This window comes from Dendrobium catenatum, unplaced genomic scaffold, assembly GCF_001605985.2.
Source record: "Dendrobium catenatum unplaced genomic scaffold, ASM160598v2 fragScaff_scaffold_518, whole genome shotgun sequence".
Classification (NCBI taxonomy): domain Eukaryota; kingdom Viridiplantae; phylum Streptophyta; class Magnoliopsida; order Asparagales; family Orchidaceae; genus Dendrobium; species Dendrobium catenatum.
In genome coordinates this window covers 24,045-39,604 of record NW_021318980.1, presented here as the reverse complement: position 1 = coordinate 39,604, position 15,560 = coordinate 24,045, and the positions used below count along the sequence as shown (strand labels likewise).

Here is a 15,560-nt window from a genome sequence, read left to right as displayed (position 1 = left end):
AGGGGGCTTGATGCTCTTATTACGAAAAGGGGGCATTAAATGCTTCCTTAAAATTTTGCCTATTATTCTCGCTTACCTCCACCAGGACAGCAAGGTTAGAGACCATATAGAGATGTATGATTAAATGATCATAGAAAGATAGGGGGTTGCTTTCACGAATGTTGATGAGTGCGTCCGCCACATTATAGGGACCATTACTAGTATTCTTTTTCTTTAATTTTATATCAAATTTCGATAGGTAGATTTGCTCTTTGTTTTAGTAATGGTGATTTGGAGGTTCACTTGAATAAATTGTTTGGCATAAACTATTTGAAATATTCAAAGTATGTTTTATAATTTAGATGTGGTGGATATCAAAAGTTTGTGGGCTCCGAAACTAACGTCTTAGCCTCCCCTTCTTTCAGGAAGAGTGTTTAATGATGTTTAGGGTTTCAAATTTCAGATGACAAATTGAATTTGGGAAATACAACACTACACAGAGATTTCGCCCTCATTTTCTATGAGAGACTTTATAATACATGTTTTTAGGTTCTCATGAAAGTGCATACACCTTGAAGTTAAATTAATATACCTCCCGATGACGAGAAGATCCACTTTCAGCTAAGGCTAGTCCATGAAATATGTATAGAAATACCTAGTTTATATTGATAATAGTATGCAAGTTTCTTAGGATATATAATATTTAATTTTATTACTATTAAGCGAGATGGTGGATGATATAACAAACCCAATCAAGTCCCTGGTTCCAGAATCATACGAAGGCCGTCATGGTCCTAGTCCTCTTAGTCAGAGGAGGTAGTCGACCTAACCTGACCAAGGATCCTTATCAGAACCATTGGTTTGCTTTCATCTAAAAGGTACCTTGTAGACTTTAGTAGATAGATATATTAGTTTTAAGAGAATAAATCTTTTAGTCAAACATTAGCTATAGAAAGCTTTATGTCTTATTAACTTGCACAATGTGATTCATTATTCACGGGACTTTTAAACCAGTTGAGGAATATGCGAGCATTTGATCATTAAATGTTGAGTTAGTTGTGGTATTTTGCAGGCAAAAGCACCACGATCAGTTGGCAATTCATAATGTCCTCTGTTGAGCGAGAAATCATTTGAGAATAAAATCATAGTGATAACATTCATTGTAGATAATTTGCGTCTTTTTGTGAATGATGTTAATAATAAATTTGATTCATCCTTAATAAGCCATTTGCAGTGATGGATGATTATTACTTTAACTTGGAGATTGATTTAATTTTAAAATTTTGCTTTTATTATATTTTTTTTTATGAGAAATTTGAATACCAATGGTTCATTTTGAGAATTTGGGAGTCATTTGAAAAATTTTGGCAATCCCCTCCGGATGAATTAGCTTTCAATATGACAATCATCGAACATTTAAATAGCTATGATTTTGTTATTTAAACCGTAGCCAATTCTGTTCGCGCATTAGCTAACAGAAAGATTGAGATTTAGTATCAATTTTATGCTTTTATGAGTGAACATTTCTTTAATAGACCATTGAAGGCCTTAATGATGAAATTATAAAATGAAATACTTTGGTTCAAGCACTACGACAGGATGTATTTGTTTGTAGTTCAAGTCGTTGTCAATCCAAATTCATTCGAAAAGGAAGGATTAGACTTGAAACTTTTGTTATTTTAACCCGTTGCCAAACATTTTCTGACGTTTATATTTATTCTGATTTCGTGCGTTTTTGTTTCGGCACATATGCAAGGGTTTTAAAATTCTTATTAAATTAATAGTGCACGTTTCTACAACGGATGGGGGACTCACTTTTTGATTTTTTTTTTTTTTTTTATTACTTTGTAGATTATTTTTATCATTTACGTGTTGCTATCAGAGGAACATTGTTTTTCCACAAAATATATATGTTATTTTATTAAAAATATTGTTTCTACAAAATTCTTATAATTTCATTTCCATTTTTTCATTCCTAACACGTTTAAGACGGTCTCGGCTTTGGAGTCTTCAATCCTCTCTCTATTCAAAATCACATCGTTGTCAAAGTCATCCATTTTGACATATTTAGCTAAGAAAATTCTCCTTACTAGAGTATCCTTCATACAAAACTTCGCAAAGCTGCCCCATTTAGCAGATTAGGAGGGCAAGAAAAGAAAAAAAGGTCAGCTCGCAATTCCGAATTCATTGGCTTTGAAAGCTTTTCTTGAGTATTATCATCTTGCATCTGTATAGCAAGTAAAAGAAAAATTAAAGTAGTGTATAATCGGAATATATTAAATCCAACTCGAACCAGTCTGTAAACATAGGTCAAAGATCAAGGACGTTGATTAAAGATTTTCATTGACGACAGTATTTCAGCCACAGTATTCTACTATTTTAAAAACACCGGTCCCAAATAAATCTACGAATGGACAGTGTTAATTATAGGCTTGACTGAGATATTAATTATGCCAAAAGCGAACAGCCCTTGCCCGAATTTCTCACATAAAACTATAAAGAGAGAGAGAGAGAGAGAGCGAGCTTAAATATTAAAGGAATTAATATGTTATAGGGATAGCTAGTAGAGATTGCTGGACTAGCTTTGTGTTTTTATTTCCTAGACAAAGGAATCTGAAAAATGTAAAGCGTTGACACTTGATATTTGATTGCTTAGAGCATTCTTCTTTTCTACTAAAGAGTATCGCTATCAAATTCAGAAGTCTTGTAGTTAGAGGATTGGCCGTATTCTTCCCATATTCCAAAAAATAAACTACATTATTGTTCAATCTTAAATATACGAGATAATTAATAGGGTGTGTAATCAACTGTTTTGTAAATTTTACATGATATTTGCTTAAATGTTTATAGTTCTTAATCTTAGATACAAATAACAAGTAATGAACATTGAATGTATTACAAAGACTCAAAATGACGCGTAACTAGTGCAACAAGTACTTTGTTCTCTGCTGCTCACCAAAATTTTTAGAGAAGACATTGCTTTTATGACAGAAAATTTGATTTCAATAATTAGAAAGTTTTTCTTTAGTTTTACTTCGAAGGGCAAATTGAACTGCCAATATTCCAATCATGAATAAGCCTCTGCCGCCCTGTGTTCCTTTCAAGGGTTAAGGGCACCCTCCACTTTCTAGATCTTAGGCTCTTCTGGAAGAACTTTCTTTCTGCTTCTTTAGGACAGTTTTTTAAGTACTAAAAAATCATTTTTAAGTTACAGAGAAAGAAAGCTCGGTCCCACAATAAGTCGTATTCTACAGTTCTGCTTCTATTTGGTCCGATTAAAAAATCGGCAAATGTAAGAGGGGAAGAAAAAATTCAAACTGCCTGTGTAATATAAGAATCGATAAATCATCAGACCATGGTGTACATAGGTATTTAACTTACAATGAGATCTCGCACCTCGTCGAAATCAAGGAACATACACGTGTACTCTCTCTTAAACCATAGCATCTCTCTTCTTCGCAGACTAAACAGCATCAGAAATAATCTTTACCGCCTATCCATCTAGCTCCTCTGAGATGTGTCGTCTATAAGAAGACCATATATCTCGCACGATAGACGCTACCTCAAGCCGACCAATAGTTGCTATGGCTAGATATAGCCTGTCATCGGTGCTCCGTTCGTGTCCGTTACATACCACATAGCCAGCGACTCCATCTATGTAATAAACGCGAGTTCTCCGTCATCTGTCGCGTGCGCTTGCGCAGCGCACGGTAGATAGCTTTACGCCAGAGTGCTGTAGTGGGGGCTCTATGCCAGAATCGGCCTTCAGCGTGATCTATTCCCTATAGGCCGCCTCGTAGAGACTCTCTAAAATAAGTCTGACCTCTAACGTCCCTGCTTTGACTCTTTAGTTCATTGATTACAAGATTTTTAGGCAATTGTCCCATCCTAAAAAGTTTTAAAATACTATTAGTCTTTAAGTATTACAACCTAACATAATTAAGCACATTATGAGCAGCCTGATAAGCTCACTACTGCTGCAGCTCTCGCGCGACTACGTCCGTACTGAGTCACGAATACAAATGCTGCATCAACCGTGAATACTACTCAATGTGGAGATACGGGCCGTGCTCCGCAACACATCGTCCCTCTACCCTCGCGCTCGCCCGCGCGTAAGGGGTGCTGCCCCTTTTACCCCGCGACCTCACCGGCAGGTTGAATCCGCCAGGGGACCTCTCCCTCTGAACTCCGACATATTACGAAGCGTACAACGCATGAACTCAAATAGGGGTGACAGGCAGCGCCCTCGAATAATTTTGGTGTAGGTTATTTATAGGAAAACTTTACTTCTGCTAATAAGTATGACCCCCTCGTGAAAATTAAGGCTGGATCCGCCCTTGTAATTTGAAATTGCATCATAGTTTGAAGAAAGAAAGATATTATCCTAATGTGCTACAGAAGCAGACAGAAGCAGCGTATGCCCGCAATCATTCAAAGGAAATTCCAATCACTTATACTCCTTAAATACAAATATGACACCAGTTGTGGACCCACATAATTTGAACGGTGTGCTATGATAGGATGCAGAAGGCAAAAGTGGCTCCAATAATCTCATCTACTGTGTTTCGGGAAAGGACGGCGAACAGAGACAGAACAATGAAAGTTGGAAAGGTAATTTTCATTAATTTGTCTAGAGGATACAATGTAGTATATATAGAAAAAGCTAAAGTAAAGAAAGTACACAAGGTGGCTACAGGTACATAAGAAACAAATAGTATGGAGGGAAGCCCGTTGAGTGTGTAGTGGATAACATCTTCAACTTCTACGGGTGCACCTGCGGCGGCTAGAGCGTCGACTTTGGATTTCACATCGAGGAGATATTGTGTCATCGATTTGTCTTTCATATTGAGATAATGAAGTTCGTTCTTGAGCTGTGAGATTCTTGATCGGGTTGAAGATTGCAGTCGGCTATCAAGAATCTTCCAAACTTCGCTACAGTGGTCGGCAGAGAGTACGTATGGAAGGATGGAAGGTGAAATGACAGAGTATAATGCGGCTGCTAGGTTTTGATCTAATAAAAGCCAGTGAGTGTGATCGGGATTTGTGGATTGGGAACCGGTGATGGTCGATGTAATAGGTGGCGGGCATAAAGCAGATCCGGTCAAGAACCCTTCAAAGCTATTTGCTCTGAAGAGCTTGATGACTTGGGATCTCCATAGTGAGTGATTATCTGCCGTTAAGGGTTGAGAGATGACATTCTTGATGTTGTGCATCAAGAATTTCAGAGAAGATGGAATTTGTGGGGAGGAGAGAGTACCTTCGGCGGTGGAGTATTCCGCTTGGGTGGAGGAGGAGGAAGTGTCTGTGTGAGTAGTCATTTGGAAAGGGAAAGAGGAGGAGTAGGGGACCGGTACCTAGTCTTCTGATACCATGTAGAATAAGCTAAGCCTGTGAAGGCTTTCGGGAAAGGACGGCGAACAGAGATAGAACAATGAAAGTTGGAAAGGTAATTTTCATTAATTTGTCTAGAGGATACAATGTAGTATATATAGAAAAAGCTAAAGTAAAGAAAGTACACAAGGTGGCTACAGGTACATAAGAAACAAATAGTAGTACGCCACGTGGATATGTAGCTAACATCTCATAGGTGCAATCACCTATAGTTAATTAATTACCTCTCCCGATGACGAGAGATCACTTTCGGCTAAGGCTAGTCATGAAATATGTATAAAATACCTAGCATATTGTAATAGCATGTAAATTTTTTAGAATTATAACATTTATTATTTTTATACTTAAAGCGCATGGTGGGGGAATAATGACAAACCCAATCAAGGTCTCGTGGTTCCATCATCGCGGGCCGTCATTGTCCCTAGTATTCTTAGTCATATGAGGTAGTCGACCTAACCTGACCCAAGGATTCTTATCAGCAATTATGGTTTGCTTCCTCCAAAAGGTACCTTGTAGACTTAGGGTAGATGTTTATTTAAGGAGATAAATTTTAGTCAACATTAGCTAATAGAAAGCTTTATGCCTTATTAACTGCACCCTGTGACTCATTATTCACGAGACTTTTAACCATTGGGGAATATGCGAGCTTTGATCTTAATTGTGATAGTGTGTTATTTTGCAGCAAAATCACACGGTTAGTTGGAACATTCTATGTCCCCATTGGCGAGAAATCATTTGAGAATGAATCATAGTGATACATTCAATTAGATATTTTGCTCTTTGTTAACTAATGTTATGATAAATTTATCATCCTTAATAAACATTTGTAGATGATGGATGGATTTTTGCTTTAAACATTTTGGTGATGATTTCAATTTTAAATATTTTGATCTTTTATATTTTTTTTCGGAAATTTGAATACCATACATTTGAGAATTTGGGAGTCATTTGAAAATTTGGGAATCCCCTCTGGATGAGATTAGCTTTCAATACGACCATCATCGAAGATTTAAATAGCTTGTATTTTTGTTATTTAAACCGTGTTAATTCTATTCTCATGCTAATAGAAGATTGAGTTTAGTATCAATTTTAATGCTTTTAGAAGTGGATATTTCTTTTAATAGACTTTGAAGGCCTAATATGAATTTATAAAATCAAATACTTTGGTCAGCACTACGATAGTGTATTTGTTCATAGTTCAAGTCGTGTCAACTCCAGTTCATTCGAACACGAGGATTAGACTTGAACTTTTGTTCATTTTTAACCCGTGCAACATTTTCTGACTTTATATTTATCTGTTTAGTGCTTTTTGTCGGCACATATGCAAGGTTTTAAAATTCTTATTAAATTAATGTGCACGTTTCTCAAGATGGGGACTCACTTTTGATTTTTTTTTTTTTACTTTGTAGATTATTTTTATCATTTCGTGTTGCTATCGGGCACATGTTTTTCCACAAAATATATGTATATTTTTTAAATTTGTTCTACAAAATTCTTATAATTTTCTTTCATTTTTCATTCTTAACACGTTTTAGAACGGTCTGGCTTTGGAGTCTTCAATCCTCTCTCTTTCAAATCACAACGTTGTCAAAGTCATCCATTTAGAATATTTAGCTAGAAAATTCTCCTTACTAGAGTATCCTTCATACAAAACTCGCAAGCTCCATTTAGCAGATTAGGAGGGCAAGGAAAGAAAAAAAAAGGTCAGCTCGCAATTCCGAATTCATTGGCTTTGAAGCTTTTCTTGAGTTTTCACTCTTGCATCTGATAGCAAGTAAAAGAAAATTAAAGAAGTGTATAATCGGAATATTTACATCCAACTGAACCAGTCTTGTAACATGGTCAAGATCAGACGTGATTAAGATTTCATTTGAGACAGTTTTCGGCCACAGTGTTTTTTCTATTGAAAAAGCCGTCCCAAATAAAATCTAAATGACAGTGTTAAATTATAGGCTTGACGATGTAATCATGCCAAAAGGCAACAGCCCTTGCCCAATTTCTCACATAAACTATAAAGAGAGAGAGAGAGAGAGAGCGAGCTTAAATATTAAAAGGAATTAATATGTTTAGGATGCTAGTAGGTTGCTGGACTAAGCTTTTTGTGTTTTATTTCCTAGACAAAGGAATCTGAAAAAAATGTAAAGACGTTGACACTTGATATTTGATGCTTGAGCATCTTCTATTTCTACTAAGAGTATCGCTATTCAATTCGAAGGTTGTAGTTAGAGGATTGGCCTATTCTTCCATATCCAATAAACTACATTTTGTTCATCTTAATTACGAGATAATTATAGGTGTGTAAATCAACTGTTTTTTTTCTGTATTTGCTTAATGTAGTTCTTAATTAATACAAATACAATATGAACATTGAATATTACAGACTCAAAATACTAAACTAGTGCAACAAGTACTTGTTCTCTGCTCTCACCAAAATTTTTAGAGAAGAATTGCTTTTATGCAGAAAATTTGATTTCAATAATTAGAAAGTTTTCTTTAGTTTTACTTCGAAGGGCAAATTGAACTGCCATTTCCATCTGAACAAGCCTTGCCGCCCTGTTTCCTTTCAAGGGTTAAATAGCAGAGCTTATTCTGAAGAAGGGCACCTCCACTTTCCAGCCTCTTAGACTTCGTTTGGGATGACTTTCTTCTTTCTTTTTAAAACATCTTTTTAGTACAAAAAATTATTTTAAGAAACAAAAAGAAAGTTGTCCCAAACGAAACCTTATCCTGCAATTCTGCTTCGTATTTTTCATTAAAAAATGGAAAATCTAGAGGGAAAAGAAAAATTCAAACTGCCTTGTATATATAGCATCATAATCATCAACCATGTGTACATAGTATTTCAAACTACAATTGAGAACTCAGCATCCTCTCTGAAATCAAGGAAACATACACATAAAACAACATTAAAGATCTCTTCAAGCCTACCAACAAAACTACATACATGCTCTAATAAATGCGTTTCATTAGTTGGAGCAAATTGAAGAGCATTCATAGAGCTGACACCGAGAAATTGGAAGACAATGTTGTTAAACCTTCTTGCTTGTCTCAAAAACAAGTGCACCTGCAAGATGACACCAAACATAAGATCTCATATTTATGAATATGGGCGGATCTACCTTAAGGCAAATTGCCTCCCTGAAAAAATAAAAAAAAAAATTCTTTATTATATGATTCTTTAGGTAATTTATCCCCATCTATGTATTTTTTAGTCTTTATTACAAGAGGTTTTAAGCAATTGCTCCACCCTAAAAGTTTTAAAATACTATGGTCTTTAGGTAAATACCCTAACATAATTAAGCATATTGTGTAGAGATGTTATTGTTAGCGAACAATGAACCAAATACAAAGAGGAATAGTATAGAGAATCCAAAAATATACTTCCAACCCCCGCAGGGGTGCTGCCCCTTGACCACGCGACCTCACTGGGCAGGTTGAACCCCGCCAGGGGATCCTGCTCCCTTGAACTCCCGACATATCTACGAAGCGTACAACGATGAACAAATAGGGGTTGACAGGCAGAGCCCTCGGAATAAATTTTGGTTGTAAGGTTATTTATGGAAAAAAAAAATATACTTTTGCTAATAAGTTTGACCCCCCTGGTGAAAATTTGAACTCGCTGCCATTCTCCAATCGTGGCTCTGATACCAATGATAGAAGAAAAAAAAAAAGGAACGCAGAAAAAATGGAAGAGAAAAACTCAAAAGAAAATTTTTTTTCTTCACTAGACGTCTTCACAGGAACAAAAAACAGAGCAAAAATGAAACCCTTAAGTCTTTCACGGGATAACACACACCTCTTCGGAATGGACTCATACACTTTTAAAACACTTAATAAAAACAGTTTTTTTAACCGTCCAATAATTAAAAATAAAATAAAAATCTAAAATGACGCATTGTTTGGGTTTGAAATATCCAACACACTTTCCAGCCTCTTAGGTTTCATTGGGGATGACTTTTTTTTCTGCTTCTTAAGACAACTTTTTAATACTAAAAAGTTGTTCTAATAAGCAAAAAGAAAGTTGTCCAAACCGAAGCCTTATTCTGCAGTTCTGCTTCTTATTTTTCATTAAAAAATGAAAAATCTAGAGGGAAAAGAAAAATTCAAACTGACTTGTATATATAGCATCATAATCATCAACCATGTGTACATAGTATTTCAAGCTACAATTGAGAACTCAGCATCCTCTCTGAAATCAAGAAAACATACACATAAAACAACATCAAAGATCTCTTCAAGCCTACCAACAAAACTACATACATGCTCTAATGAATGCGTTTCATTAGTTGGAGCAAATTGAAGAACATTCATAGAGCTGACACCGAGCAATTGGAAGACAATGTTGTTAAACCTTCTTGCTTGTCTCAAAAACAAGTGCACCTGCAAGATGACACCAAACATAAGATCTCATATTTATGAATATGGGCGGATCTACCTTAAGGCAAATTGCCCCCCTGAAAAAATAAAAAAATTCTTTATTATATGATTCTTTAGGTAATTTATCCCACTCTATGTACTCTTTAGTCTTTATTACAAGAGTTTTTAGGCAATTGTCCCATCCTAAAAGTTTTAAAATATTATAGTCTTTAAGTAACTACCCTAACATAATTAAGCACATTGTGTAGAGATGTTATTGTTAGGGAACGATGGACCAAATACAAAGAAAAATAGTACATAGAATCCAAAAATATCCTTCCAACCCCCGCAGGGGTGCTGCCCCTTGACCCCGCGACCTCACCGGGCAGGTTGAACCCCGCCAGGGGATCCTGCTCCCTTGAACTCCCGACATATCTACGAAGCGTACAACGATGAACAAATAGGGGTTGACAGGCAGCGCCCTCGGAATAAATTTTGGTTGTAAGGTTATTTATGGAAAAAAAAAATATACTTTTGCTAATAAGTTTGACCCCCCTGGTGAAAATTAAGGCTAGATCCGCCCCTGTAATTATGAAATTGCATCATAGTTTGAAGAAAGAAAAAGATATTATCACCTAATGTTGGCATCAGAAGAGACAGAGCAGCAGTGCCCGCAATCTTCAAAGGAATTCCAATCTTGATCATATCCTTAATCTCAATATGCCCAGTTGTGAACCCCACTATATTTGAAGGTGTGCTTGTAGGTAGCAAGAAGGCAAATTGTGCTCCTATAGCTCCTGGGATCATCAATAGAAGAGGATGCACTTTCATTGATTGAGCCAGCTCAATAAGAAGAGGAACAACCAGTGTCGTTGTGGCATTATTTGTGGTAAATTCAGTGACAGTTCCGCTCACTAGGCAAGCAAGTGGCGCCATAGCGAGGTATGGCGCAGCCTCCAGGAACTTGAGGTTTTCAGAGAGCACATCTGTAAGGCCACTTGTCCTCACCCCATCAGCAATTGCAAAGCCTGCACCTAAGAGAAGTACGATGTTCCAATGCAATTTCTTGCATTTGTTCCAGTCCATGAGTTTCTCTCCCTCGTTTTTCTTGTTTGGAATGACAAAAAGCAATGTGGCCATCATCACCTGCTTCAAATTATGTTTTGTGGATTTACTCTTTCTATTCAAATCAAATATTTAGAGAAAATATTTCAATTTTTTTTTTCACTTACACTAACGGTTCCATCTCCTACTCTTCCATGAAAGAGGGCTCCCCAGCCTGGTACATCATTTGTTATGCTTCTGGTCATCCATAGGAACACTAGAGCCTGAAATTCTCCAAAAAGATCAAAAGTTTAGTATGGCAAAAAAAAAAAAAAAGTGATTGAACATTATTTATTTTTGATATTTTTCTTTCAAATTATCACAGAAAGCAAAAATTTTAATCAAACTTTGAATCATGTATTTAATTTTACAGAAGGGTGAGTAATGGTTAAAAAAAGTTTTTAAGCTATGCAAACATTAATCATAATTTAAATACTATAAATTAAAACATAAAAAACTTTTATTATTAGTTTAAATTCATGACTTTAATGAGCCAAAAAGAATCCTGAATTTTGGAGTACAGTACCCCAAACACTGCCAGAACCATTTTCTCAGCAAAAGCCATAGGTCCTGCAACAGAACAAAGCAACTCTGTAAAATTTCGGTTTAAACGTCAAGATAAACACTCAAAAAGTAGAAAATTCAGATCAAACCAGAAATTTGAAACATACCTAAAGATTCAAGCTCTCTTTTCAAATGTTCTTTGTCCAAGTAAGATGAAAGCACCTTAGCAGAGCCCTTTGAGCAATAAAACAAACATAGAATCGCCCACAATGCAAAGAAAATGAGCAGAGCTAATGGGAAGCCAAATAGAAACCAAGAGCTAAAGCTAATAGGCTTCTCCTGAGGGAAGTAGCTCTCCCACATCCCTACTAGTATGAGATTTACTCCGGTGCCGGTCAGCGTGCTCATCCCACCGACCGCCACCGCATATATAACGCCCAGTATCACCGCCTTGCAAAACTTCCTCACATCAGGATGAACGTCCTCGCCGGTCGGAAACCGCTGCAGAATACCGGTGGCCACCGGAATCATCATCACTGCCGCCGGGGTGTTGTGCATCCACATACTCACAAAAGCTGATGTGCTACATATCCCCAACAGTAGGAGAGGAGGATTCACAGGATCTCCACAGAAAAATGAAGTTATCTGCAAAATGAACGAAGATGTCTCCTTTTATGCGAGTTTTAATTTGTAGTAAGAACTTGAAATGGTTATAAAAATTTCTGTAAGAAGACTACTATAGATTGAATCATACATTGAGGGCGAGGCGTCTGTGGATGTTGTAGTGTTCAACTGCTAATGCAAGGATGAAGCTGCCAAGCACAAGGGCTATAATATCATCCATATAGGACTTGGCTACTTCGTCGGCCTTGGCGAGGCCAAAGAGAGGGAAGAGAAAGAGAGGGGCCATGGAGGTGACAGCCATGGGAACAGCGCCAGTTAGCCACCAAAGGAAGACCCAGGCGAGTACAGCCAGCATGTTGCGGCTAGATTGCCGGCCAGGGCCGAGGTCGACGAAGAAGAAGATGAGGAAGCATGACAAAGGTCCTAATAGTATGCAGATGTTGTTTTTGTTGAGGATTGATTTGAAGGAGTTGTTGGAGTTATCAGGAAGCTTTTGCAGGGGGAGCAGAGGAGCTTTTGGGTCATCTATGGTAGATTGGTCCGCCATTGGAGAGCTCACTTGATTGCTTTCAGAAATGGTGGTTAAATGTTTGGTGTGTTCCGAATGTGTAAGTAGGCAAAAATGAACCAAAGTTTCGGCTACTTATATATAATATTTTTGCTTTCTTGCCGAGTACAGCAGAATAGTAGAGCACCACATAATACGAAGGCTTAAAATATATCTTTACCTGGAGGAGGGCACATGCAGAGCTGGCGTATTGAATGGCTAAGGATAGGCCAGCGATGTAAATGAGTTTATTGCAGTTTTTTATTTTATTATTATTATTATTATTATTATTATTATAATTCTTAAGAATTTATTGCAGTTGAGTTGAAGCTGACACACCGAAATGAAGCTCCAACTCATTTTCAATTGAGTAAGTTCATTATATGAAAGCCACAAAAAAGAAGGTCAATTTAAAACGTATAAATTATAGATAAGAGCATTAATGAATGACTTGATCGTTAGTTTTGTAAAAAAATTGATTGTGTCGATCAATTAAGTTGTACTGCTGACTCAAAACTTAATTTTTTTCTATACAGTTGTACAATATTATGATGTTGTAGTCGCTAGTTGGAGATAGAGGGCAAAATGTTGTGGCATTGTAAGTTGCAGTGCGTCAATGCTGCAAGGAGGCTCAGAGACAGTGGAGTGCCATGAATCTCCAAACTGGGTGTATCGGCGTTGCTGGTGAGGCTATTTAGTTTTATTTCTCGTTTTTAATGTTTAACTTAAAGGGTTGCGCCATTTGGTGTGGTTAATATGTCTTGAATGAGATTGTTGTGTGAAGACTGAAGAGAGACGATGAGTGAGTGAGAGAGAGAAATATGTACAAATTCACCAAATTTTTATAATGGATTTCTTTGTTATTTCACTATATTTTCTCTTTTTTGTTTGTATTTGCTGTGTAATTTTATTCCTAACATTGATACAATCCTGAATGAAAAATTTTGATTCGGGCTAATCAGAATAACACATGAGTCTACTTTAGATAAAAAAATATCAACCAAATTTACATTCGAGTTGGGTCAACCTTAATTTCGACCAGCATCATAAAAAAGGTCGAATTTGTATCATATAATTTCTGATTGGATCAAATTCAAGTTAGACCTGAATGAAATTTTTTAATCTGGATTGACACATCTATATATAAAATCATGAAGAAATGAAAGAATAGAAAAAAAAAAATTAGGACATAAAAATAAGCCAATTCCAACTACTCAAAACTAACTTTATGAATCCTCATTTTACTGCAATAATTTATAATTAAAATTTTGAATAATGATATTTATAATTCTATTTTATTTTAATAATTTTAGGATAATATAAGTCAAGCAGAGATTACTCAAAAAATAATTTATCACCTCAATAAAATCTGGCTCATAAATCATTAATTACCGAGTCAAAATAGAGTTTCCTCACGTGAAGAACTCGTTAACTCTATTTAATAATTCTCTAACATAGACCAAAACGCATCAATCATTCTCGCTACAGAGGAGCTCCAATAATTCACAGAAGAACTGCTTAAGAATCGACATCAGCAGGTATTCTGAAAACTAATTGCAGAAATCTACAATTAACAGTTCTTCCTTTCATATTTGCTCCGCGAAAAAGAAAATTCCTTTTCTTCTAAGTTGCCTTTCGTGCTGCGGATGGCAACTCAGCTCCAGAAAATTCAATAAATTAGAAGTCTTTCGATAAGCTGGAAGCTTCGGTGGCAACAAGAGCCAAATGTCTGACTTGGATTGATAACGAGCGTAATCGCTTCAGATGGAGAGATGTTTAGGTGTCAAATATGTATAATTTTTTTTTAATTTCTCTATGTGATGATGTTGCAATGTTGAATTCTCTCTCTTTAAATTTATTAGTATTTCATTGCTGGATCGCTTATCCCAAATAAATTGGGGGACTTATCCCAATGTTTTAATAAAAAATGAAAATTCTTATAAGGAATAATAATTACAATCATTTAAAAACTAAAAAGGGATGTAACTCATCTTAATATGTTGGTTGGGAGCTATAATTGTCAAAAAAGAAAATACAACAAATAAAAATATCCTTAATAAAAATGATATATTGTAATACTGCTAAGAGAACACTTTAACACCCAAGTGTTCTTTATACCACCCAATATATTAATATATTGCCTAAGTTTTGAGCTTATACACCCAACAAAAATAATTATAGTTTTAGGTTCGTTTGGGATAATTTTCTTATTGTTTTTTTTAAAATAGGTTTCTAGTACAAATTTTAATTCAAAAAAATTTGTACTAAAAAACTAATTGAAAAAACGATATGAAATTGTCCCAAATAAATCAATATTAAAGATTTTAAGTTTTAAATATATATATTTTTTCCAGTAAAAAGAGTGCTTTAGCTATAACCTGATGTCATGCAGACATTATTCTCTACGGTCTCCGAATGGTACAGAGTTGAATAAGAATGCGCCGCATCACCCGGTACTGAGTGGTACACAGCAACCATAAACAACAAAAAAATGACATAGCGTGTTCTCATTCGTCCACCATTCGGTGACCGCATAGAATAATTTCTTGCTGTCAAAGGGGTCAAAACTTCCTTTTTAAGGGCTGAGACACAAAAAGGTTGTGAATTGTATCTAAAAATGGGGTAAAAAAAAAAGATAAAATTTAATAATTTATTTGGCTTACGTATATGAGTTTATCTTTGGAGGTGTTGGGGCAGCCGTAGGAGAAGGAGAGGATGTAGTGAAAATTATAAAATTTCGAAGTACCAATAGCTCCAGAATACTATCATAGAAAAAGGAATCAATATGAACAAGTTCAAACTTAGACATATTATGAAGATTTGATGTAGTGGATCGGCGGAAGACGACACCTGCAAGAAGGATTTCAAAGAGTTCCCAATCCAGGGAAGAAGAAGAACAAGCTTTCTAAGCTTCAAAGAGAGTAATATGTCATTAATGCCTTCCCCCTTACAAAATCTCCTCTTTATAAAGCAAAAAGAGGATTCTAGAAACTAGTACTAATAACTAGATAAGATATTCCTAAGGAGAACTATTTGCTTAAAATGCTCCGCATCA

The 15,560-nt window shown here is 35.9% G+C and overlaps 1 protein-coding gene across 2 annotated transcripts; it reads right to left on the bottom strand.

Moving 5' to 3' along the window:
• Positions 1-8,145: 8,145 nt before the first annotated feature.
• LOC110091922 (tonoplast dicarboxylate transporter) lies at positions 8,146-12,548 on the bottom strand. 2 transcript variants are annotated; one of them, XM_028694623.1, is made up of 6 exons: positions 12,089-12,548; positions 11,502-11,979; positions 11,357-11,400; positions 10,959-11,054; positions 10,362-10,872; positions 8,146-8,434 (listed from the first exon to the last, which is right to left on the bottom strand). In XM_028694623.1, the coding sequence occupies exons 1-6, from the start codon at positions 12,503-12,505 to the stop codon at positions 8,400-8,402; spliced, it is 1,581 nt and encodes a 526-aa protein (XP_028550456.1). In that variant the 5' UTR covers positions 12,506-12,548; the 3' UTR covers positions 8,146-8,399. The 2 variants fall into 2 exon arrangements, with proteins under 2 accessions (XP_028550456.1, XP_020671888.1); XM_020816229.2 differs by lacking the exon at positions 8,146-8,434 and adding an exon at positions 9,501-9,750.
• Between the last annotated feature and the right edge of the window lie 3,012 nt (positions 12,549-15,560).

Bases quoted from the DNA above. Each gene is read 5' to 3' on its own strand.
- LOC110091922 (XM_028694623.1), bottom strand. From the start codon at position 12,505: ATGGCGGACCAATCTACCATAGATGACCCAAAAGCTCCTCTGCTCCCC. The intron at 11,980-12,088 runs GTATGATTCAAT...TTCATTTTGCAG, and splicing joins ACAGACGCCTCGCCCTCAAT to ATAACTTCATTTTTCTGTGG. The intron at 10,873-10,958 runs GTAAGTGAAAAA...AATTTGAAGCAG, and splicing joins TAGGAGATGGAACCGTTAGT to GTGATGATGGCCACATTGCT.